Here is a 26,092-nt window from a genome sequence, read left to right as displayed (position 1 = left end):
AGTATGAAATGTTCTGCTTTGAGCCTGTACAGTGTGTGAATTTGGTGGGTGTGATAAGAAAAACGTCCCCGTGTTTTGCATGGCTCCGGCGGCCAAAGGAGGAGCAGCCTCGTGATGCTTCTTGCTCATCAGCACCAGGGAAGAGCCTGTTGTTTTTCCACATGCTCTAATCTGTGATAACAAAAAGAACTTCAGATTGTGTTTTTCCAACGCGCTGTGGGTCTCTCTGTGCTCAGATTTGCCGGTGACTTTCTCTGCTGTGTGTCCGTCCACCCAGAGCCTGATTTGAAGTGGCTCTGGTTGACAGCCGCGCCTTGTTCTGGTGCTGGAGGAGGCTGAGCAGGACTCAGCAGTCAGCTGGAACCAGCAATCAGCTTTGCTCTGGGTGCTCTGCTTTGTGGTGTTCTGGGTGTTCTGCAGAGTGCTGGGTGTTTTCTGGGGTACTGCCAGTCTCTTCTGGCACTGACAGGTTTTGGGCCCCGCTCTGTGACCTCCATAAACTTCAACCGGACGATGCAGAAAGGGATTTGAGGCAAAATTTAACTTTAGTATAGATTGAGACAAACAACCATCAGAAATGTGTTAGGTAGAGTATTTGTGGTGGCCTTGGACAGGTGGATGGACTGGGTGGCATCTCCAAACCTCCTTGGGCTCCCTTCCATTGCCAGGTTGATTCCAGTGCCAGCAGCTCCGAGCTGAGACTTGAAACCTCTGGAGTTTGGTGGAAAAAAAGACTCTTTGTCCCTGGAGAAACTGATACGGCTTCAGGTTGCTTGTAGGGGAGAGTCCCACCTCTTTTTCTTGCTTGGTAATGCTGATTTGTGTAATTTTTTTCCCCAGAAGGCTTTCTCCATTGTAAGGTGATTTCCCCAGTAACTACCCCATGAGGGATCTGCAGGTGTGTGGCTGTGGCATCAATTAGAGAGCTATGAATTATCCTAATTGCTCTGAAGTGGACAATGCTGATGGCAGCTGGTGATTAGACCATATCTGAGTCCTGTGCTGATAAAGTGAAGGTTCTTAGCTCCGTGGCACACGCCTGCAGGGATGGGGGATGTCAGCAGATCCTGTTCCTCCCGATGCCCCAGCGTTTATAATGGGATTTGCACTACTCCTGCACTTCCCTGTGACCTCAGTGACAGTCAGTTTTATTTTAAGAGCTTACCATGGTGTGAAATAAAGCAGAATTTTCACAATCTGACCACTGACAGTTGGAGCCATCAACTGGTGTGGAAGGAGGACTGAGGATCCAAGATCTCCTCAGCTCAGTGTAACTTTGGATGATTCAGTTCCCCTGTTGTTGGCCTTGTTGAGATGGCACAACTAGTTTGGCATTAAATGCCTTCAGATTACAGCTTTCTCTTGCGTAATTTACAAGGAGAGATAGATTAATGGCCTCCAAGGGTGGCTTGTGCAATGTAGTTAATGGTTTTTGTACTCGTCTCCAGTCGTTTGGTTTTCCTCAGGGTTGTGTTTGTGTGACTTTTGGTCATTTTTATAATTTCTCATTTGGCATCTGGGTTAGAGCACAGAGGGATGTGGCACAGTCACGAAAAACTCAAGGATGAGTGTGTTTGTAAGGAGAAGCTGTTAAGCCGGTGGATATCTGGGAAGAGCCCAGCTGGATAATTTGTGCAGTGCCACATTCGTATACAGTGAATTACTTGAAAATGGGCATTGCTGGTATGCCAAGGATGACGAGGGCGAGTAGTAAATAAAAATACATTGCACATTGCTTGGCTCTGCAGGCAAACAGTATCTATTTCAGTCCTGCTAAGGAAATTCTTATGCCTCGAAATAAACTGTGGCAAGCGTGTGTAGAGCTTTGGGCAAACAGGGGAGGGTGTGCAGAGGAATGGGCAGGAGCTGAGGAGGCCACAACTCGAGGAGTTGAGACAATTTTATACAGAAGTGATGGATTTGATACTGGCTAACAAGATACTGCATCCATTTCTCCTCTCCACAGTTCAGATATTGCTTTGGAAAAAATTCCTGTAGGCTCAGGGAAAACTGAAGTGACGCCCGTGAAGTGTACAGTGTGGAGCTCCGTGGGAAATCAGTGGAGGATGGATGTGTCTGTGCTCCTGGTGAGCCTGGATTTGGGCAGCTTGCTAAGTGACTGTGTACTGAACAGTTTGTGCACCCTGGTAATTTCAGAAAAAAAAAAAAAATCTGTTTGGTAGAGCCAGTTAACACTGCTTCCCGGGAAAATCCACCTTTCTATGCACACCTGGCCGTCAGGTGATGCTTTGCCTTTCTCTCTCTCCTCATCCTCTCTGGAAGGTGAGGCAGGAAGGGGGATCTGGACCAAGAAAGGAGGATCTGGAGTGATCCCCTTCCTTTTCCCTCTCTTTGTTTTCAGTCTCGTCACCCACAAATGCAAATTTGGTTTTAGTACCGATGTTTACAATTCATAACCGCGCCATGAAATCTGCCTTGATTAAAATCTTAACCTCTGCCTGACATTTCTGTGTAGATCATTAGTTATCAGCATAATCTCCTTGTGGTTAATCTTATACTTCCGCCCATTCCATTGCCTTTCTCAGTTATGGACAGCTCCATTTTTGCTGTAAACTGTGCCTCTGTTTTGGTGTACATTTGTTGTTTTCTGAGTTGGGATTACGTTTATATAACGTATCTAAAATTCCATCTTTCCTCATCCCCACGTGGCAGCATAGCTTTCGTTCTTTCATGCCTTGTTTACTCCAACATCCTTCCCCGTGGCCTTGAGGAAAGGAATCTTGTCCCTCCCTTATCTCTGCAGAAAGCAGAGCTTGAATGTTTTGCCTCGTGCCTTGGTTGTATCATCGCCTCTCATTTTCAGGACGGGCTTTGTAGGTAAAAGTAATAACCTGTCTTTGGAAAAATCAGATGGACCTTGCTCTTAAACCGTCACCGAGTCCTTGTGTGTATCTCCATTTGTTCTCTGTTTCATATCAGCTGCTAGAATCACAGCATCATGGAATATCCTGAGCTGGAAGGGACCCACAAGGACCATCACTTATTTTTAGGACATGCCTGGACCACTTTCCTGTGATTTGGGGTTGCAGTGAGTGAGCAGGTTTGGCAGGAGCAGGTTAAAGTGAACAGGGGTGTTTACAAGATGCTGTACATTGGAGAGTAATAAATAGTTAAATATTAACATGAAGCTTTCATGAGGCTCCCAGGTGGCATCAACCGTTGGATGATAACACCAAATCCTTGGGTTGTAATAAAGATTGAAATTTAACAAACCATAACAACAAAAAAAAACAATTTTATTGTTGTGACTAAAATTACGATCAAGGCTTTACAGGGAAATGCCCCAGATTAACATTAAAGATTCTGGTCTTGATCTAAATTACAAATCATCTCTTCTGCTGTACAGAATGAAGTAGGATATTTTGCCTGAAGATGTGGTGTCAGTTTTGGGGCTGGCATATTAAAAAAACCCAGCTGCCAAGCAGAGGTGGGTGGTTATTTCTGATCCCTTACTCTAAGCTCTCATGTAATTTTGAACACAAAGTACAAGGAGCAGGCTTGACCTGCTTGCCAGAGAATGGCACAACAGCACTGTTGTAGACCCTGGGTAAAGTATTTACAGCTTCTGGTCGCTATCCTGGTGTGCACTTTGTGACACTTGTCCCACCTTTAACAGTTGCTGCTGTGTTTTCAAATCAAACTCTGTGTTTTGGCAGTTTGGGCTCGATGGCCAACAGCTTTGCTTGATTTCTGCAAGTTGTTTGTACCTGCATGGGGAATCAGCTCAATTGAAAGGTGCCAGAGGAATGAAAACAGACCTAGACTTGAGTTTTAATTTCTTTATTATTTTTTTTTTCAGTGTGAGGTGCTTTGCTCTGTAAGTCCTGTTCACTAGGGTTTGCAGCCATGGTGTGAACACCACAGCTTGAAATGCACAAAAGGAAAATGTTTCTTTGATCTTTGTTCTGTCTGGGCAATATTAGGGATACTTGGGTGGGAAACATCCAGTTCTCTGTGTAAATAGTTGGGGTGACAAAGGAGAGCAGGAGTGAAAACCTTCAAGGGAGGGAAACAGAAAGGTCTAAAAAATCCATTAAAATATCCTGGGGGTTCAGTGGAAGAAGATGAGGGCCTTCCATACCCCAAGAAGTTCTGTCCCCAAAAATAAGAGATGATATTGGGCTGTTGAAGTCCATCCATGAAATCTGAATTTGCACAGGACTTGGCACACCTGGGCCCTGCCTTGTGCCTCGGCTTGGAGCTGGAGAAGCTCATTTGCAAAGGTTGTCACTTCCTAAGATGATGAAGAATGAATGACCAAAGGGATCATGGGTCCATTGAAGTTGATGACTCCTTCAAGCTGCACCATATTGAGATGACCTACATATATTTTATATATTATATTATATTATATTATATTATATTATATTATATTATCAAAATGTGTGCGTCTACGTACGTGTGAGCTCCTCTTACCACGTTTCCCATATTGCTTGTCATAATTCACATAGGAGTAAATATGTATTTCCAGAGAAATGCCCCACCAGCAGGTGTAGTGCAGAAGATAATGAATTACTCCTCAGTTTAAACAGCAGAAGGTTGGCACAGAGGAGGCTGTTTCTGGAGCGATCTCCTGTTATCTGCCCCTTTCCTCTGCAAACAACTGAGCTCAACCTTTCCCATATCTCCATTCAACAACTTCTTCCACAGACCTGCACTATCACGGCAGGACAAGGTGGCACAAGGCTCCAAACTCTTTTATCTTGTCTAAACTCACATTTGCTGATCCTCACAGCTCCAGCATCCCTTTGGGCTTCATCTGTTCCTGGCGGGAAGCGGCCGAACCCCGGCTTGGAATATCTGAGACATTCCGTGTAGCTCCAGTTGAGCACATAATTTGTGGAAGGGTTGGGAGGAGAAACAGTTTTTTTTCCTTGTCCTTACTGATAGATGAGATAAGAGGTGTAATGTTGTCCTGAGGAATGTCAATGGGAAGAGTTTCCTTGACGTTGTAGTAAGCGTGTTGTTTTTGGAAGTCACTGTCCATGGGAAGGGAGGCACCTGCAGTTAATTTTATCTGTTCCTGTGTAAATACAGACCTCCTAACGTTCCCAGCTCACAGTTCAGAGGGGTCATGGCATTATGTACTGTAATATCTTATTTTATAAATAACACTTTATTTTAGTGCTGATTGTAAAATCTGGGATTTATTTGGCACTTGCTCCTTCCCGAGCTGGTGCTGAGAACTGCAGCCCTTTGTTGTGGGTTACAGCCCTTGAGTCGATGCCTTTTGGAAGGGTTGTTCCGTGGTTGTCTTTAGGGAACAGGAAGGGATGAGTGTTGTTAGAGCAGCTGAGCTCTGGGAATAAGTGAGATGAAGTTTGCTTGAGCATCTCGTGATTATTTCCTGAATTTTGCTTGACCAGTGCGGCCAACGCCGGGCGTTGCCGGTGGGATTTTGGTATCACCATGTTAGCTTCCTATTTTTTGTTTTCTTCTAGTTACTCCATTTATTTTGTAGGTTCAGGAAGGGCTGGGGGAGCTGCTGTTGTTTGTCACCAAGGCGATCAAAAGTCCTTGTGCTTTTTACAGTCCACTGGAGCTCTCCAGCCCTGTCCCTCCCAGGCACGTTTCTGCTGCTGGTGGGGTTTGGGGTTTAGGTTTCTGCCTCTTTGGCCTCTGTGACATGAGGAAATAATTGAATGAATAAGCCACATTGCATTGGGGTTTGCAGTCCACTGGTTTTCTTGTCCACCCACTCTACTGTGGGTTTTAGATTTATTTTTTACTTAGTCTTCACCAGACACAGTTTTGCTTAATTTAGTAGCTGTTTTCAGCCTATTGATATGTTAGTGCACTGGGATTAGGTGTTGTCTTGATGTGTTCAGATCAAATAAATGCTCACAGGAAAGTAGATGATCATGAGTGAAAAAATTAAAAATAGGTTTAGGGATAAAAAATATCTTTATAGGACAAATGGCACTTAACACCTGCCTGAATTAGGGATCTTCTTGACTGGAAGAGAATGAGTGAAAGAGCAAAAGCTGTCGAGTAAAAAATACTGTGTATGTAGAACAGGATTTCCTACATGATTTTGTAAGGAGTGAGACCCATATGGATTTCCATAGCAGCGGTGCTGCTCAGCACTTGCAGCAGGAAACAAGCCCAGGCTCTGTAGTACTAAATTAAGATCACATGCTTGCAACACACTGACGAGTTGCTGCCGGGGGTGATTAGTCCTTGGGTTTCCTTTTTATTTTTTTTTTTCCTTTCCTTGTTGGTTCTGTTTTTGTTTAGAACCACAAGAACCCATTGCTGCGGAGGTCATTGCCGGGACTGTACCGTTAGGAAATGAAATTACAGTTCCCTCTGCAGCCGAAACTCAAGCAGGACTCGATGTGTGTGGGGATAAATTTATAAGTCACATCTCACAGCCATTTACAGTAAGAGGGGAAGAAAAGCCACAGGGGCGTGCAGGGCGCTGCGATCCTGTTTCTGTGGGGCTCTGCCTTTGGCTTCTGTGCGTGTGCCCGTCATCTAACATGACACCAGCCCAGCCCTGGCACCAGGGCAGCCGTGGCACGGCCAAAACAAGCCCTTTTTGGCCAAAACAAGCCCTTTTCAGCCGTGGCAACGCCGCCTTCGTGCCGGCTCCCTCCTGCCTTCCCCTCCAGCTTATAAACACCCCGCGCCAATTAAACGCCGCAAAACCCACGGCAGCCCTTCAGCTGCATTAAATGGCATTAAATTGCATTAGGCTGGTGATGTTTCTGGGTGGTGGTGGGAGGCCAGGGCTGGCTGGGGAGCTGGCAGGGTTAAGGCTGTTTGCCTTGTGCAGATAGCGGAGCGGTTGGGTTGGATGCCTCCCCTGCGCAGGCAGCAAATGCATTGGCTGAGGTTGAGGGCGGTTCTCCTGCCGCAGTTGTTTTGTGTCCTGGACTCCGTTGGATCTGGAGCCTCCTAACTGCCTTGTCCGTAATCAAAATAGAGTTTGTGTAAGCCAGGGGAGAGGAGCTGGTGGTGCGAGGAGAGTTTGCTGCTCGCCGCCGGCTCGGCCGCTGGACACCCGTGGTGGCCCAGGTTGCCTCCGCTGACCCCCATCCACTCTAAATAAATGACCTAAATTCACAACAAGTCAGTCCCAAACCCATGTGGTGCCTGGACAGCACATGTGCAGCATCTTGATGTTTATGTGTGTGGTTCAGAATTTGTCCTTAATGACCCGTGTTCCTCTTACCCAACCCAAACCTGTGTGAACACCCACTTCAGCTCACCCAGGATTTTCCTATTAAAACCCGCCCAGTGGCAGAGAATCCCAAAGGAACAGCAAAACTTATCCTGAATGGTGTTTTTTTCCCTCTTTTTCGGACAATTCACCATTTTATTAACAGAAAACAAGAAAAAAGACCAAACACCGAAGTTTTTAACAGTTTAACGCTTAATTGACTTGCCTGTTAAATACCTGGTTACCTGTGCTGGCTCGGGAATGTGTTTACAGGCTCAGTGAGTGTTGTTTCCACCTGGAGCACGGGGAAGTGCTGGAACACGGAGCGATCCGGAGGTAGAAATTCCTTTGCGCTGACTCTGCGGCCGCCTGTCCCCCCCAGCTGGGCCCCAGCAGCACGAAGAAATGTCCGCTTGAATCTCTAATCAGAAAGGTTTGGAAAAGGCATTGTTCCCCCAGTCCTGGGAGCCACGCTAGCAGCGAGTTAAATATTTATTCGCCCCTGGAGCGACAGGTTGGAGCCCCTCGTGTCGCTGTGTTTCTCCAGGGGTTTGGGCATGTCAGGCTCTTGGTCGGCTTTGGAACAGGGGTTTTAAACACCCAGTTCCTACAGATGTGGTGAGGAGGTGTCGTGGCTGTGCTGGGCAGCTTTGTCCTGGTCCGTGGCCCCACAGCGCTTTTTGTGGCTTCTGCCCCTACCCAGAACAGCTCTTCCTTTGTCCCCTTGCTTGGGCTTGTGGAGTTCCCTTTGGACTTTCTGTGAGGAATGGGGGAGTTGATTTTTTCCCTGATTGTCCAAAGTCTCCCACAGCCTTAAGCAGAGGTTGGGGGCTGTGGTTAAACCTCCCCTGAGCCTCCCCACATGCCAGAGCTCCCAAAAGGCCACCTTAGAGTCACAGAATATCCTGAGCTGGGAGGGACCCACAAAGATCCTCGAGTGCAGACACCCCAAAAATCCCACCCTGAGCATCCCTGGGAGAGGTGCCCGAACACTCCTGGAGCTCTGGCAGCCTTGGGGTCGGGACCATTTCCTGGGGAGCCAATTTTTTTGTGCAAAAAGGCAAATCTCTGTGTGCCATGGCAATTACTGGGGTCTGCAGACCTTGGTGGAGAACGGTAATGAGGTGCACAAACCTATTCAGTGTTGACCTGCAGTGAAAGCACAACATGGCAGCAAAAAACCCAAACAAAACCCGTGTTTCTTGCCCATCTGAGTGACATAACCTGGAGTAACAGTTCTAAGAAGCCGTAGTGAAGATACTCTGGAGAGGTTTTACACGACTTGAGGTGCTCTCTAGCATGCAGACTTTGATAATGTCATGACATCTGTCCAGGATCTTGGGTAATGAGGATTTGCACAAAATGGTGATTGAATTTCTGGTCTTGAGTGCTTAATGGAAAAAGAGCTGTTGCCTTGGGTGCTTTGCTTTCTTCGAGCTGTCTTTGAGGCATCAAAAGCTGGTGGAACAGGAAAAAGAGAAACGTTAAGAACGTTTAAAAATAGTTTAATTGTATCTTCTGAAAACCTTTGGAGTGAGGACTTTCGGCGGTTTCTGCCCTGTGAATACTTGCAGCTGAGTTCAAAATGTGTAAATAAGCACAGGGCTTTGAAGCTTAGTTTCCATAACAAATTAAATAAAAATATTGTGTGACAGAATGTTAAGTAGGTGCCATGTGTCACCGGGTGCTTTGCATGAGGGCTGGCTTTTCCCAGTTACCTGGCTGCTCCTTGGAAAACAAATGCTGTCTTTTGGATACTTTAAACTTTGTAGTTCTTGAGCATGAAAGAGGCAGGGGAAAAGTCCCTTTGTGAGGAAATGCTGGTGAGGAACGCTGGGAATTGTGCTGGGAGCACTCGCCCTCCAGCTCCCACAAACCATTCCTGCATTGGCTTCAGTGCTTTGCTTCCCAGCTGGAAGCTGACCCCGCTCCAGGGAGGAAGCAGCCAGGGCAGGATTCCTTGCAGGACATCTCTGTCTCAGGGGAGGTGTGGGAGAAACTGCCCAGGCTTTCCCCCTGCTCATAAACCTTGATATTCCAGGCTGGAATTAGTACGTTTGATAGTGCTTTGGACTAAATTCTGGAATTTTCTGTTGCAAATATTTCTAATAAACTGCAGCCAGGACACCTGTTGCTAGACTGTGCTCATCTCTGTATAACCATTTAAAACATCCATGTATAACCTGGCTTTTAAAGCAAGCTTCCCATTTTATATTTAGTCTAATGCCAGGTGTTACCTGCAGGTTGCTGCTATTTGGCCATTGCATTTCAATCAAGTACTATTTGTGACAGGTTCACAAAGTAAGACCTGTTGCTAGAAAAGGGCAAAAAGATGGAGAGGAAATTAATTTGAAACACATTCCTGTGCTTTTTGTAATGGATGAGTGATGCACAGAGAAAACACCTGCACTGAAGGAAGCAGTAAGATATTTGAGATTAAATTGTCCTTGTGGTAGAATTTCAGCTTTATCCACTTCATATTTTTTCAAGGGATTTATCAGGCTGGAGCAGGCCAGAAGTTGCTCATCTTTACTACCTCATCTAGTCCTGCTTATTCCAAGAATGGCATTAACAGCTTTAACACACTTAATTCTGCAATCTCCTAACATGGGGCGGAGGGGGATTTTCTTCCTAACACAGCTGGGGGTTGGATCATCCAAATATGTTGTGCTGTGGATCCCACATGCTGCTCCTTTGGCTGGATAAAACTTGACCAGCATTCCACTGCTGGTCTGCTCAGGTGCCTTAACCAGAGTTCAGACCTCTGGACATTGCTGTGTCAGGATAAAATAAATAATAAACAAATTAATAAAGCCCCTTCTGCCTGGGCACTGAGTATTGGACAGAAAGCTGGGGAAATGCTGAGGCAGATGGTGTTAATTCAAGATTTATTGCTGTCTCCCTTCACCAAGGGGGCTCAGGCAGGACATCAGGAGCTGCTCAGGTGTTCCCTCAGACAGCACACTCTGGTTTGGTGAGGACAAGGGGTGCCTTGATCTGTGTCTTGGCAATTCACAGCTGGATCTCAAAGGCTGTGAGGTTAAATCCAGGTCCCTGTCCCCCATCTAAAGCCCTTCTTCTGCTCCTGAAGCCCTGCTTGCGTTGGTGTTGGCTCTTGGAGTGCTGGTTTCAGCTCTGTTCTCTTTCCTGATGTGAAGTTCTGCGGTGTGTTCTGGATTGCAGAGCTGGGTTTGATCGTTTCAGCCTCGATTGAACCTCTCAGGAGTGTGGAGATGCTGAGGGGCAGGACTGACCTTCCCCCTGCAGCTTCCCTGGGTTTGTTCCTCCTGCCCTCCTGCTCCTCCCTGAGTTACTCATGGTGTTTACTCTGCTTGGTTTTGAGTTCAAAGCCCAAACCGCCCGTTAAAGGTGTTGTGGGGTGCTAAGTAATGAGTAATTAAAAAGAAAACCATAAAAACCTCGAGCAACAACACTCGTGGGCGCCCTTCTTTGTGGACTTGTTGGGAGAGCCACTGAAGAGCTCGTGCTGGTGCCAGGGCTTCCTCCAGGAAACCAGGGACAGGGTGATAGACAGATGGGAAGCAAATCCTGATAAAGATGAAGGGTTGTGTAAAAGTGCTGCTGGACACGTGTTATTTGCAGTACTGCTGTAGGAAACTTAAGGTTTTTAAATGGAGAAACAGTTGAAACGGAGTTTTTTAAACTGAGAAACAGTTTAAACTGAGAATCTTCTGGCTGAAACTGGCTGTGCCAGGCTGGGAAGCTCTTGGTGTGGAGTCTCATCACTCCTGAGCTTCAGAAATGACACCAGAGCCACCATTAGTGCTGGACTGAGGGAGCAGGAAAGCTCAGTTTTCTTTTGAAGATGAGCATTGATGAGTTGTGAGGATGAATGATAAGACTCTTCAAAAATGTTCTTGAAATGTGGAATTTACACTGAAAGGTGGAGATGAGGCAGAATTTGCACTGAGAAGTGGAGATGAGGCAGAATTTGCACTGACAAGTGGAGATGAGGCAGAATTTACACTGAAAGGTGGAGATGAGGCAGAATTTGCACTGAGAAGTGGAGATGAGGCAGAATTTACACTGAAAGGTGGAGATGAGGCAGAATTTACACTGAAAGGTGGAGATGAGGCAGAATTTGCACTGAAAACTGGAGATGAGACAGAATTTGCACTGACAAGTGGAGAGGAGGCAGAATTTACACTGAAAACTGGAGATGAGGCAGAATTTGCACTGAAAGGTGGAGATGAGGCAGAATTTACACTGAAAGGTGGAGATGAGGCAGAATTTACACTGAAAACTGGAGATGAGGCAGAATTTGCACTGAAAACTGGAGATGAGGCAGAATTTGCACTGAAAACTGGAGATGAGGCAGAATTTGCACTGAAAACTGGAGATGAAGCAGAATTTACACTGAAAACTGGAGATGAGGCAGAATTTACACTGAAAACTGGAGATGAAGCAGAATTTACACTGAAAACTGGAGATGAGGCAGAATTTACACTGACAAGTGGAGATGAGGCAGAATTTGCTCTGACAAGTGGAGAGGAGGCAGAATTTACACTGAAAACTGGAGATGAGGCAGAATTTACACTGAAAACTGGAGATGAAGCAGAATTTACACTGAAAACTGGAGATGAGGCAGAATTTACACTGACAAGTGGAGATGAGGCAGAATTTGCACTGAAAACTGGAGATGAGGCAGAATTTGCACTGAAAACTGGAGATGAGGCAGAATTTGCACTGAAAACTGGAGATGAGGCAGAATTTGCTCTGACAAGTGGAGAGGAGGCAGAATTTGCACTGAAAACTGGAGATGAGGCAGAATTTGCACTGAAAACTGGAGATGAGGCAGAATTTGCACTGACAAGTGGAGAGGAGGCAGAATTTACACTGAAAACTGGAGATGAGGCAGAATTTGCACTGAAAACTGGAGATGAGGCAGAATTTACACTGACAAGTGGAGAGGAGGCAGAATTTACACTGAAAACTGGAGATGAGGCAGAATTTACACTGACAAGTGGAGATGAGGCAGAATTTGCACTGAAAACTGGAGATGAGGCAGAATTTGCACTGAAAACTGGAGATGAGGCAGAATTTGCACTGAAAACTGGAGATGAGGCAGATGCTCCATGGTTGCCCCTTCGCGCAGGAAGCTCCCAGGACGAGCAGGACCAGGTGTCACCTCTCGTAAGCTCTCAGGGTCACACGTGGCCGGGCTCTCAGTGACACTCACCTGCCTCTGGTGTTTCTCCTCAGTCTGTCCCCCTGCCTGCAAGTCTCAGGGCTGCACGGCGGACGGGCAGTGCTGCCACAGCGAGTGCCTGGGGGACTGCGCGGAGCCCAACGACCCCGACAGGTGCGTGGCCTGTCGCAACTTCTACCTGGACGGGAGGTGCGTGGAGAACTGTCCCCCTGGCCACTACCGCTTCGAGGGCTGGCGCTGCGTCACCTTCAGCTTCTGCCAGGAGCTGCACAACAAGTGCAAGAACGCCCGGGAGTCGGGCTGCCACGTCATCCACAACAACGAGTGTGTGCACGAGTGCCCCTCGGGCTACATCATGAACTCCAGCAAGTGAGTACCTGGGCTGCAGGGGTAAAACTGGGGCTGGGCTGGGCTTTTCTCCTCCTTGGACATGGGGTTTGAGTGCTGTGTCAAGACCAGGAGGTGTGGCAGGCACATCCTTTTCTCAGGATTTTGTCATAGAGGAACATAGAAGAAAGAAAGAGAAAACAATTTCTATTTCTGCTCCTTGTTTTTCCCATGTGGAATGTGTTTGGGGAATTGTTTAGCTGGGGTGGTTGCTTGGTTGGATTCTGGTGAGGATTGTTTGAGCTGATGGCCAATCCAACCCACCTGTGGCTGCACTCTCAGAGAGGGGCACGAGTTGTTAGGGAGTTAGATATGGTAGTTAGAAAAAGTAGGTATGTAGTTTTAGTATCTCCTTTAAGTAGTGCATTATAGTTTAGTTATAATAAAGAAATCATTCAGCCTTCTGAACTAAAGTCAGACATCATCATTCCCACCGGCTTCACCTGCATTTACAATAAAGAGGAGTTTCCAGCGTTGGAGCAATCACCTGGTCTGCTTTAATATGATTTACAAACTAATACCTTGCTAATTCAAGCCATTAAAAGCTCTCCCTGCCATGGGCTGGTAGTTTATTCTTCCCTTGCTTCCTGTCGAGTTTGGAAAAAGTGGGAAAGGGAGATGGAGAGAGGACGAGGAAGAGCATCCAGGAGCTGGAAGGGTCTCCTTGTGAGGCGTGGGAGGAGGGAGGTGGGCAGTGGAGAGGCTTTAGCAGCCCTGTTCCCTCCCCTCTGGAGCAGCCTCAGGGCAGGGAACCGGGCTGGAAAAGCACGGCAGGGAGAGGTCGTGGCTAATGAAGAGAGCGCAGCGTCCTCGGAGTGCTTGTTCTCAGAATCTCTGTCCCTCATCCCTGTAATTACTTTCATTGAGCAGGTTCAAGCTGTGCCAGACACAAACGCACAGTGTAACAAACAAGTGTAGCACGAATCAAAGCAGGGAACAGCCATTCTGTCTATTCCCAGGGGGTTTTGACAAAGGAATTAAATAATTTATGGTGCTGAGCTGTTTATCACTGAAAACTTGGTTGTTTATCCTGCATTACCATTCTGTACCGTGGTGAGTCAGATTTCCTATGAATATTGGTCACTTTGTGCTTGCATGTATTTGCTCCTGCCATAATAATTTCAGGGAATTCACTCTTAACAGGACTTTTTCTGCCATTTCCTGTTTTGCTTTCCCGAAGAACCAACATGCAGCCCCCAAAGTAACTGTGCTGCTTGTGCAACGTCCCCGTGGCCTCTCCTGTGCTGTTCCTGGCTGCTGCCAGGGACCTCACACTCTGCTCCCTGCTTTTCCTAGAGCATTTCTTCCTCTGAACTAGTTGGGATCACATTCTTGTGGTGGTGTGACCAGGGCAAGCCATCAGCTCATGCTATTTAAGCAGTATTTCCCCAGAGCACAAAGCACATTCTTGCCTTTTTTTAAAGCAACATTGTGTGCAGTCCTCAACACGCAGGGCCAGCTCTCCGCTCAGCAGTTACACGTTTGGTTAATGATCTTGAGATGGATCCCGGGCTGGGGTTAGTTATCTTGAAAGCCCTGGGATGGAGAGCACTGGGCAGGGTCGTGGCCAGTTTCCTCTTCACAGTAATTCAGGTCACTTCATTTTGTTTTGTAGGGAGGGATGGAATGGTTCATGTTTGAAGTGTGGAAGTGACAGTTTAAGACCATTTAAATTTATCAGCAGTTATTTTCAAGGCCAGCTTGGATGGGGCTTGGAGCAACCTGGTCCAGTGCAAGGTGTGGAAAGGGGTTGGAATGGGATAATGGGATGAGCTTTAAGGTCCCTTCCAACCCATTCCATGATTCTGTGACTCTCTTTGGAGTTGCTAAAAAGCAAACCCCACGACATACCATCACTTCAGATTCATCACTCTGCTTTTGGGCCCTGCTGGGGCCATCCTGCCTGACCCCTGCACCCCTCCTGTGCTGTTTTGCAGCCTGCACTGCACGCCCTGCGCGGGGCCGTGCCCCAAGGTGTGTGACTTTGGCAAGGAGAAGACCATCGACTCGGTGACGTCGGCGCAGGAGCTGCGGGGCTGCACGGTGGTGAACGGCAGCCTGGTCATCAACATCCGTGGGGGAAGTAAGTGGGCACAGCTGGGCAGTGGGCAGCACGGGCTGGCAGCCAGGGAAAGCCCACTGCCCTCAGCCGGGGCTCTTCCCTTGCCTCTGACCACCCTCAGCCTTAGAGGGACCCAGAGAAACCAGCACAAAGCAAAGGCTTTCATTTGATGTCTTCTTGTTAATTGATTTTTGCCACTTCTTGTGAATTAGCATAAAGAAATTGCTTAATGTTAATGTTTGGGCTTTAATTGTTTAATATTAATGTTAATTGTTGAATATTACTATTAATTGTTTAACATTAATGTGATGTGTGGGTGTTTCTCTCTGTGATACCAGAAAGCTCTTCCCAATGTTTTCCTCTCCGTAGATAACATAGCGGCTGAGCTGGAAGCAAACCTTGGCTTGATAGAAGAAATCTCAGGTTACCTAAAAATCCGCCGCTCTTACGCCTTGGTTTCTCTTTCTTTTTTTCGGAAACTCCATCTGATCAGGGGAGAGACACTCGAAGCTGGGTGAGTTCTCCCAAAAGTTGCTTTATTTGAATGCTTTGAAGTACAAGGAGTGCCAGCTCTATCAGGGTGATTTGTATTGGGAAACAATTCCCAAGTTGTTTTTAAATGTTCCTCTGCCCATGGCTTGTGCCCTACCAGGGCAGACAATTTACATTCATTTTTCTTTGGTGCCTGGATTAGTGCAAAAAGAGTTTTTCATGCATCCCCTCCCAACCCACGTTTTCATTCTTCTGCTTTCAGGAATTATTCTTTTTATGCCTTGGACAACCAGAATCTTCGCCAGCTCTGGGACTGGAGCAAACACAACCTCACTATTGCACGGGGCAAACTCTTCTTCCACTACAATCCCAAGCTGTGCTTGTCAGAAATCCACAAGATGGAAGAGATCTCTGGGACTAAGGGGCGTCAGGAGAGGAATGACATAGCCCTGAAGACCAACGGGGATCAGGCCTCGTGTAAGAGTCTCAGAGCACAGCCTTGCTTCCCTTTCCTCTCCCTCTGCCTTGCTCTCCTCATGCTCCTCTTTCTCCCAGCCCATGCCATGATGTTTTTCCACGGCCTGTCCTTGTCCCTTAGGTGAAGCAGCAGATGTGGCCCTTGCCTGTGCACCCACTGTCACTGTGCCATGAGTAAAAGTCCCCACGGGATCTCCCTCTGGCAGCCTTGGTCCCACAAAACCCTGGGAGGTCTTTGGGGCTGGGAGTGTATTTATTGTTCAGCACAAGGTAACCTCAGCCCAGGCTGGGACTTTGTTTTACTGCTAATTAATAGTCATAATCTGCTTTTCCCATGTCATGAGGTGACACGGAATAAACACGGGAGAAACAGGATTTCCACCCATCCCTGCAGCCACGTGAGGCAATTGCCATGACAACAGGCAGAGGAAATTTTCCAACAATTTTTCCAGTGCCTCTCTGAGGTTTTTCACCCAACAGCTTTCTTCAGGAGCAGCAATCAGACAGCTCCGGTGTCAGCAAACAGCACAGGGTGGGCTTTGAAGTTGTGCTGCTGTAGATGGGATTCTGCAGACACTTATTTTGGCAGCAATACTGCAATAAATGCAGTCCTCCTGCACCCCCAGTCCTGTTTTTTGTTCCCTTTCTGTGCCACCAACAATCCCCTTTGCCTGTTTGTACCAGGGCTGTGTGGTGAGCCAGATTGTGGAAGTAATCAGGGGCTGGGAAAACCCAGCTTTGTTCTGAGCTGGTGGCATCTCTCTGCTCTGATTCATTGCTCAGCCCCACAGAGGTTCACCTGCACACAGGAACAGGAGCACGTGCAGGTGGTCATGGGCCCCTTGCAACTCAGGATATTCTGTGAAGGACAGATGACATGGGGGCAGAGGCAGTGACCCATCCATGCAGTATTCCAGCAGTTGTGTTGTGATCCTGGGAGATGCTCGGGCAGGTATTGCCACCAAAAGAGCCCAGCATTGACTAAACTGGGATTTCAGCTCCTGGCTCACAACCCAAGGGCAGCTTGGGTCATCCTGTGGCTTCACTGTCCCTCTGCTGTTGGTGACAGAAGAGGCCAAGGTCCTTTCCCACCCGAAACATTCCTGATCTCTGGTGCTGTCTTCATTGCCCCTAGCTGATGTAGCTGTTTGTGAACAGACCTAAAAAGTGAAGATCTTTCAGTTGACTCAGTTTCCTGGTCTGGTTTCCCACATATCAACACAGGCAGCCAGGCCAGCACAGTGGGAGAGGGGAATGCAATGGCTGTGACCTGAAACCTGGCAGGACCAGTGAAAAACACACACGGAGCCTCTGGGGCACCACAGCTCCAGCCTGGGCAGAGGGAAGGAGCACAAGGAATCAGCTGTCTGTAAAGTTCATCTCCTCCCATGGGACGCTGAAAAACTCTTCCCACATTGGGGATGAACCTGAATTTGGGTAGATCCAGCTCTGCCTGTGGCTCCTGGGCTGGTGTTTGGTGTGAAGGCAGCTGGAGGAGACAGTTGCATTTCTCTTTGCCAGCTTTACCCTCACCCTGCTGAGCTGGTGTCTGTGCCACCCCCACCTCAAACCACAGCTTGCCAGGTTGTTTGGCTTTTTGTTTGCTTTTACATTTCAAGCTCAGCTTTCACACTGGCAGCATCCTGTTTACTAAAAAAAAAATAGAAAGGGGAAAAAAAAAGCGCCCCTGTTTGTTCTGGATGGGGTGCCAGTGAAATAAATGTTCTTCCTCCTGTGGCAGCTACTGCAGGAATAGCAAATTCAGTCAGAGCCGCTTGGGCTGGGGGCACAAAACATGTCATACCATGTCCCTTGAGCTCCATCCTCCTGCAGACACCCTCCTGTTTGCAGAGGGACCTCTCTACTCCTGGGCAAGGCTGGAATTTCTTCTGCTTCGTTTTTGTGGCCTCTTGCCTTCTGTGCAAACCATATTGCTGGGTTCAGCTGTGCAGATCATCATAAACTGTGAAATATGTTGCCTTTAGATTTCCCACTTTTTAGAATTTAGTTCAGCTCTTCTACAGGGTCATTTTCATACCATAGGGGGGCATTGATACCAGCCACTGATTTGAGGTAGGAATGGCTGCCAAGTAAGATAAGGTTTTACTGGGCAGCTCCTCAGTGCCAACATCCTCACCTTTATCTTAAACTTCTAAGATAATTAAAACCAAAACGCTTCATTTTTCTGCATGAATAAAACTATTGTCACTTCTCACTTGTTACAGGTGAAAACGAACTGCTGAAATTTTCTTCCATTAGGACTTCTCATGACAAGATCCTGCTGAAGTGGGAGCCCTACTGGCCCCCCGATTTCCGTGACCTCCTGGGCTTTATGCTGTTCTACAAGGAGGCGTAAGTGATCCCCTCAGGTCACACATCACTGGCCTTGCTGGGCTGCCACCAGCAGCAGCTGGCATTCAGAGGTGGATGTTAAACCTGCTGGGTGCTTTTGCTGTAGGCAAAGCTGTGTAGTCTCTGATTTTGTGGCTCCTACACAGTTTCCAGCGATAACTTCTATAAAAGCGTTCATTAAGATCCCTGACTTGTGCACAGTCACAATTCCTCGTTTAAGGACGATCCAAACTTTAGTTATTCCTGCTGTTCTAGACATACTCGACCCATGGAGTTCCTCATCTCCCTACTATCTCTGTGGGATTTTATCCCCTTTGAGGTGGGAAAGATTCTTTTAGAATCAAGGTAACCAAACTGATTTTCATAAAGCTGACAATAATCAGTCTGGATTTAGTAGTTGGGGTCATGTGTGGCACAAATCCTGCTCTGTGATGCTGTTGGAGGCCCAGGTGACAAAGCTCCCAATGCCTCCCTTCCAGAATAAATACAATGAGATAATTTTACTTTCTCTGAAGGGTAAAGGATGATAACTTCCAGTGTGTCTTTAGAAATGTTTTTAAGAGCCTGATTGAGGATTCTGTTAATTGGAGCCTTCTCTCTCCTCAAGTCCCTACCAGAACGTGACGGAGTTCGATGGCCAGGACGCCTGTGGCTCCAACAGCTGGACAGTTGTGGATGTTGACCCCCCACCACGCTCAAACGAGCCCAAAGCCCAGGCGCAGCCAGGGTGGCTCCTGAGGGGCCTGAAGCCCTGGACACAGTATGCAGTGTTTGTGAAAACCCTGGTCACCTTCTCCGACGAGCGGCGGACGTACGGCGCCAAGAGCGAGATCATCTACGTGCAGACCAACGCCACGGGTCAGTGCAGCACCCTCCTGGGCTAAATCCAGGCCTAACTAAGTCTGCCTGGGGGCTGTGCTAGTCCCATATGCAGGAAACTTCCCCCTGCCTTGCTTTGGTAGGAGGGAATTCCTAAAGCAGGGGTGTGATTCCAGATGGTGCCGATGGGCACCTCTTCCATCCAGTTTGTGTGGCCTCATGTAAGGATCATTAAGGCTGGAAGAGACCTCCAGGATGATCCAGCCCAGCCTGGAGGAGCCCACTAGGTGCCAGGGAATGCTTGAGTCCCACAGAAATGGAAATTTGCCTGTGCTGGTGCCTGCTTTGCCAGGTGTGCAGGGCAGCGCAGTGACCTCTGTCTCTTCCCCACCCACGCAGTTCCGTCGGTCCCGTTAGATCCCATATCTGTCTCCAACTCCTCATCCCAAATCATCCTCAAGTGGAAGCCGCCCTCGGAGCCCAACGGGAACATCACACACTACCTGGTGTACTGGCAGCAGCAGGCAGAGGACAGTGAGCTCTATGAACTCGATTACTGCCTGAAAGGTGAGTGGGTGCTTTTCCCTCCAGGCCTTTCCCTCAGTCTCTCCCAGAACTGGGGCTTTTGCCTTGGGGGTGCTCTGGGGGTCCAGTTCTGCTGGATTCAGGACTGTTTTCCTGGAATCAGCTCAGTCCCTCCCTGTTCTGTTACATTAGGTGCTGCTGCCAAGGTATGTGCAAAAGGTCTAAAAACGTTTTTTACAAAGTAATCACATGTTTTTTCCATTGAGGAATCTCCCTTCTGCCCTTGCTCCTTTTAAACTGAATCATGAGTTTAATGGCAGCAATGGATATAAAGATATAGTGGATATAAAGAGATAGTAAAGTTAAGAATTTGGGTGCTGCTGGAGCTCAGGGCCAAGTTAATTTTTGAAGGCAGATGGTGCCTGGTTTGGAATTCCTTGAGAACACAGAATTTCACTGAAGACTTCCAAAATCTCACCTGCTGCTCTGTGTTACCTGAACTGGGATAAAGCAGCATCCAAACTCCATTTCAAAACCAGCATTTTTGAATGAAAGGCCTGTCAGAAAAGAGGGAACTGCTCAGCCCTGGGTGTGAAATACAGGATGCCCAAATGTGCCGTGAATCCTGTGTACACTGGTTTGGGATCTTTTTGTAGGATAGTCATCTTCTGCCAAGACAGGCACAAGTGACACTAAAACTGTTTTGTCCCCAGGATTAAAGCTGCCCTCAAGGACATGGTCTCCTCCTTTTGAATCTGAAGACCCCCAGAAGTATAATCAGAGTGAAGCTGAGGATGTCAGTGGGGAATGTTGCTCCTGTCCTAAAACAGACTCCCAGATCCAGAAGGAGCTGGAGGAGTCTGCTTTCCGCAAGACCTTCGAGAATTATCTCCACAACGAGGTTTTTGTGCCCAGGTGAGAACGTCAAACAGGACTGTCCAGGGGTCAGGGGCAGGGAAATGTAATTGGGAATTAAATAAAAATACCAGGTTGGACACAGCCACATTGCCAGGCTTCCATGAGCCTATCTAGTCCAGCTGGATATGGCTGTTGGAATGGGGAGAGCAGAGCACCTACCACAGATGTTCCTGCAGATTGGGAAGCTCCTGCTTTCATTTCCTGTCCCTGAATTCTCCTCAGCTCAAGAATAAAGTGAGAATCCTTAACAAACAGCCTGCAGCTCATCTGGCATCAGATGATGCCAAAAATAGCGATTTTCTTTTCCTGTCTTGAAATTTTGTGGTCAAGTTTTTCATTGAGTTGAAAAGAAAGGAAAAGGGCAGTTTACCAGGCCACAGCCTCGTCCTTCGGCGTGGTATTTGTGGTCTCCCTTCACTTAGTGTGGGAAATACCTCCAATACCATGAGGAATGTGAGTGCCGTGGGAGGTGAATGTCCTGTTTGGAGTGGCACACTCGGTGTCACATTAAGCGGTGTTGAATGTCTTCACACTTCATCTGCAGCCTGGGGAGGAAGTGCTGGGGAGCAGGGTAGAATCTGTGGTGATTTACCCTCTTCCCTGTCATGCCTTTTGTGCTCTAAATTTATTCTCTGCTTGCTGCCCTCAGCCAACAAACCTGCATTTGCAGCTGCCTGACAAAAGCTGGGTCACTGCACTGAGCATCTTCCCTGTTAGGCATCCCTGGTGTTCCCTGCCCTGGTGCCTGCAGTCCTCACCTGGAAGCTCCTTTTGCTGTTCCCTGCCAGATCCCATCAGGATGAGCTCCAGTGTGCCAGAGGATGCCAGGACATGATATATTCCAAAGCAGAGGAGAACCAAGCCATATGCAAAAGCCAAACTCCTCCTGATGCAGGCAGACAGTTCTGACAGTCTGATTTCTTTGGTTTTTTTTTTTCCTTCCCCCCACCCCCAATTTTATTGTGCAGCCAGCCCAGGATGCTTCTCAGGCCAGTTTCTGGGGTATGTATTTTAGGAAGAAACCAATCACCAGGATGTGCCACTTTGTCAGCCTCCTGAGGAAGAAATCCCCACATCCCATGGCCAGCTAATCCTCTAAAACAAGCCGGTGGTGAAGAGGCCTCTCTGCTGCCACGTGCCCTGCTTGTCTTCCCTGGCAGGCTCCAGGCTGTCGGCACATAAATCAGAATTCTTTTGCCTGTGAATACTGTGCTATCACCTGCTCACAGAGCCTGGCAGGGAGCAGGGAGTGTGGTTTACTTCAGGTGCTTTTTTCGTGGCTCCTGAGAGTTCAGTGACCTCTCCTGAGGTGCTGTGTGGCCTCTCCTGGAGAGAAGGAGCTTGCCAGTCACAGGAGGAATCTCAGGGATGAGGCCAGCAGGGAACATGAGATGCCAGGGGAGCAGAATCACAGCAGTTTCTCCCTGATATCTTCTTGTTTTCCATGTGCCATTTCTCCCCTCCTGCCCTGTTCCCAGCAATCTGATCCCTGGGCAGGATCCAGCCTTAGTGCAGGGCTGATCTCACCCCTCTGGAAATCACAGTTCCTTCCCCCTGGGCACGTTGATTACCCACTCCAGGAGCCTCTGTCACACCTCCTGGGGGTCACTTTTCTCTGGCAGTGACAAAAAGCCAATCTAGAAGTTCAGGAATGTTCCTCTGCACAGGCAGAGCTGGCAGTGTCTCACACCAGGTCCTCTTTGGGGCTGAACAAAGTGGCCATCAGAAGCTGATGCTTTGTTTCTTCTTTCCTGTGTTATTTGCTCTCATTTTTGAGGAGTTGTGCACAGATTGGAGCTCAGGGCTGCTCACACCCTGGCACAGGCTGCCCAGGGATGGATGTGTGGAGTCTCCACCCCTGCAGAGTCCAACATGGTCCTGAGCCACCTGCTCCAGCTGCCCCTGCTTTGGGCCAGGGGCTGGGATCAGACAATCCTCGGAGGTGCTTTCCAGCCTCACCCCTCCACAATTCTGTGGGAAGCAGGGAAAGATGTCAGAAAAAGTCCTGAGAGGCAGAGGGGAGCTCAGTGGCTGCTGCTCAGCGTGTCATTCCAGGTATTCCCTCCATCACCACTGCAGCAGGAGCAGGAGCAGCCCCAGTTCTCTGTCTCTGTCCTCTGTCACACACATTTGTGCCATTCCCAATATTCTTGGGGAACAAGATCTGAGGAATGACTCTCTTTAAAAGCAATTGTTTTTCCCTGTGTTTCCCAATTCAGTTAATTGTACAGACAAATCTGAAATGCTTTTGCCAGGCCAGCACCTGGGGTCGTTTCAGGGCTGTGGAAATCTTGGCTTAAGGCATCAAAGGCATTTTTGGAATCCCCAGCAGAGGCCATACTGTGTGTGCTGAGGTGTCACTTCCAGCCCCCTCACACCCCCTGGTCAGCTGTGAGAACAGGAGGAACCTGGACCTGAGGGTTTCACGGGAGCTCCCTGGAGCTGCTGAGATGGCCTCAATGCAAATTACACTGGAACAGCTCTGAGAAGAATCAGATGTTTGAAAATACAGAGAATTTGGCAAGAAAATTGCCGCAAATCCAGGATAATAAATATGGGAAGATTGGGGATTTACAGCTTCAAAAGCTTTTCTTAGCTTACTGTGACTTGAGAAGGAAGGAATTCTTCATTTTACTCTGTGTTGCATCGTGGTCAAATTACTGTTTTACTTGTGAAAAACAAAATTCCCTTGAGCACGAGGATCAGCTGAATTCACACACTGCATAAACAGAGGGTGTAGCTTTGCTTTTATGCAAACCAGCTCCTGTTTGACCATAAGGAATCCTTCCCAAGGAGGGAGGTGGCATGTCCCAGAGCTGGGTTCCTGAACTCTGCCCCATCCTGAGGGGACTCTGCTCACACCAGCACACAGGCTGAGAGAACAGCAGCTCCAAAAGGAGTTAATTAGTAATTAAGAAAGACAAGACTTAAAACTGGAATGTGCTTGCTGAACCTGCTGTTTGCCATCCTCATTTGTCATCAGGTGGATGAATACTCTGCAGGAAGGAATTCCTGGCTGGCAGGGTGGGCAGGCCCTGGCACAGGGTGCCCAGAGCAGCTGGGGCTGCCCCTGGATCCCTGGCAGTGCCCAAGGCCAGGCTGGACAGGGCTTGGAGCAGCCTGGGACAGTGGGAGGTGTCCCTGCCATGGCAGGGGTGGCACAGGATGGGCTCTGAGATCTCTTTCCACCCAAACCATCCTGTGATGATGACAAGAACATGAATATTTCTGTTGTGCTGTGTGCAGCCCAGTGTTTAGTTTGAGGACAGCTCAAACTAAACCCTGGCACAGAGTGCCCAGAGCAGCTGGGGCTGCCCCTGGATCCCTGGCAGTGCCCGAGGCCAGGCTGGACATTGGGGCTTGGAGCAGCCTGGGACAGCGGGAGATGTCCCTGCCATGGCAGGGGTGGCACCGGATGGGCTCTGAGATCTCTTTCCACCCAAACCATTCTGTGATGATGACAAGAACATGAATATTTCTGTTGTGTTGTGTGCAGCCCAGTGTTTAGTTTGAGGACAGCTCAAACTCTGCTTTCTGGCTGGTGCCTTTTGCTGTAGGAGGAGAATTGCACCAGGGAAGGCAGAGGGAAGCAGGGAGGGTGGCAGAGACCTGTCAGAGCAAATCCCTCTTGGGGCTGGGGCTGGCCATGGCCTGGTGGTCAGAGGTGGCAGTGGAAAATTCAGTTCAGCAGCAAAGATTTGCTTCAACAGCTTGTTACGTTTTTAGAGCCTGGAGACGCCTCAAGTGTGGGTTCAGATCAGGTCACTCTTTGTACCCTTTAATAGCTGCACACACATGCACACACACACAAAAAGATCATCACCCCCTTAAAATACATGGTCTGGATTTCAACTGGCATTGATTCCTTTTGTGTAACTGAATACAGTTACTGATTCACCACCTTGGTTAGTTCCTGACCTGGAATTCCCCTTGGCAAATATGTGGCAGCACATAAGAGTGTTAGATTGAGCACTTTTGGTTTGGTACTGATCCCCTTTTTTTTTTTTTTTTGGCCAAGAAAATGAAATTTTGGAATGCTTCTTCATTCTGTTGAATTTATTCTATTCATTTGCTGACAAAACCTGACACTAAAGCTGACTGGTGGCACTGAGTGCAGACAGGGAAGGTGACATACTCACACTGCAGGTGCTGGTTTTACAAATGAAAAAATCACATTTACAGACTGAAATGCAATAACTTGAGGAGCAACATTTGGTTAACAAAACCACACAATGAATATGTAATCAGAATAATGAGTTCTAAATGCATGCCTTGAAAAGGACTTAATAGATTTGATCTCTTGGGAAAAGGTTGAAATGCTTTGTGTATCCATCGAGGTTCAGCCTTAGGGGTGAGAGTGGCAAATGCATTCCAGAGAGCTGGGAGAGTGGCCTTTCGCTTTATAAATGCAAGTTAGTGACACTTGGGACATGTGGCACATCTGAGGTCACCGAGTGGGGCCCTGGTGTGCCCTGGTGTGCTCAGCTGCAGCGGGTGGGAGCTGAACTCCAAAGCATTGCAACCCTGCCCGAGGCATCCGTGAGGCAACCTGGTAAAGTTAGACTCAGCTGAGAGACCCAGGGGAACTTGAATTCTCAAGCAAATACTTGAAGCTTGGATTGGTTTAATTTTATTTTATCTCCCTGTGTGTAGTTGTGTAGGGAGAAGAGTCTGGATGATACAGAATTTTGTAAAGATGCATGTCTTGGTTAAAAAAAAAAAAATCCTGAATTTCTTTGCATTGCAAATATCAGGACATCTCAAACTCTGCTTTCTGGCTGGTGCCTTTTGCTGTAGGAGAATTGCACCAGGGAAAGCAGAGGGAAGCAGGGAGGGTGGCAGAGACCTGTCAGAGCAAATCCCTCTTGGGGCTGGGGCTGGCCATGGCCTGGTGGTCAGAGGTGGCAGTGGAAAATTCAGTTCAGCAGCAAAGATTGGAGTTTTGAGTTTTCAGTGGCACTCAAAGTTTGGGTTTTCAGTGGCACTCTGAGCTCTCCCATTTTGACTCTTCCTTTTCAGCTGGATGTGTTGGCACTGACTGTAACACTAACGTGGTGACCCCTGTTGTCTAACAGGCCATCAAGGAAACGAAGAGACCTCGGCTCCGTGGCAAACGCCACCGTGGTGTTACCCACCATCCCATCCTCTCCCAACAATTCAGCAGCAGCTGAGGGTGCAGAGGAGCAGAAACCTTTTGAGAAGGTGCTGTCCAAGGAGTCCCTGGTGATCTCGGGGCTGCGCCACTTCACCGGGTACCGCATCGAGCTGCACGCCTGCAACCACGATGCCCAGGAGTCCCGCTGCAGCGTGGCAGCTTATGTCAGTGCCAGGACCATGCCAGAAGGTGATTCTATCCCTGAGCCCTGCTGTGGCTGGGTGGCTGTTCCCAAAATGCTGCTTTTCCCCTGGGAGGCAGCTGCAGTATGTAGGACCGGGGCTGTCTGTATGTCCCAGTGGGAAGGGAGGATGGATGAGGTATTGGCAGGTGTGAATTTTGCCCAAAGACATGAAACTAAACCTGATCTTGAACTTGGTTCTAGCTAAGGCTGATGACATCGTTGGCCCAGTTTCCCATGAGCTGGTGGAGAAGAACACTGTGCATCTGAAGTGGCAGGAGCCAAAGGAGCCCAACGGCCTCATCGTGCTCTACGAGGTGAACTACGGGCGGCTTGGGGAGACCGAGGTGAGAGGTCCTGCAGTCACA

At 48.2% G+C, this 26,092-nt stretch overlaps 1 protein-coding gene across 1 annotated transcript in view; it reads left to right on the top strand.

Annotated features, from left to right (window-relative positions):
• Window positions 1-26,092, top strand: part of INSR (insulin receptor) — a 59,186-nt gene that overhangs the window by 19,733 nt on the left and 13,361 nt on the right. Inside the window, exons 3-12 of the mRNA XM_068173800.1 lie at window positions 12,410-12,725; window positions 14,681-14,826; window positions 15,175-15,319; window positions 15,560-15,774; window positions 18,000-18,126; window positions 18,734-18,984; window positions 19,345-19,512; window positions 20,184-20,385; window positions 25,464-25,732; window positions 25,929-26,071. Of these exons, the coding sequence (XP_068029901.1) occupies window positions 12,410-12,725; window positions 14,681-14,826; window positions 15,175-15,319; window positions 15,560-15,774; window positions 18,000-18,126; window positions 18,734-18,984; window positions 19,345-19,512; window positions 20,184-20,385; window positions 25,464-25,732; window positions 25,929-26,071 (1,982 nt within the window). The remainder of the gene's footprint in view (window positions 1-12,409; window positions 12,726-14,680; window positions 14,827-15,174; window positions 15,320-15,559; window positions 15,775-17,999; window positions 18,127-18,733; window positions 18,985-19,344; window positions 19,513-20,183; window positions 20,386-25,463; window positions 25,733-25,928; window positions 26,072-26,092) is intronic.

This window comes from Anomalospiza imberbis, chromosome 27, assembly GCF_031753505.1.
Source record: "Anomalospiza imberbis isolate Cuckoo-Finch-1a 21T00152 chromosome 27, ASM3175350v1, whole genome shotgun sequence".
Lineage (NCBI taxonomy): Eukaryota > Metazoa > Chordata > Aves > Passeriformes > Viduidae > Anomalospiza > Anomalospiza imberbis.
This window is presented reverse-complemented; position numbering and strand designations above follow the sequence as displayed.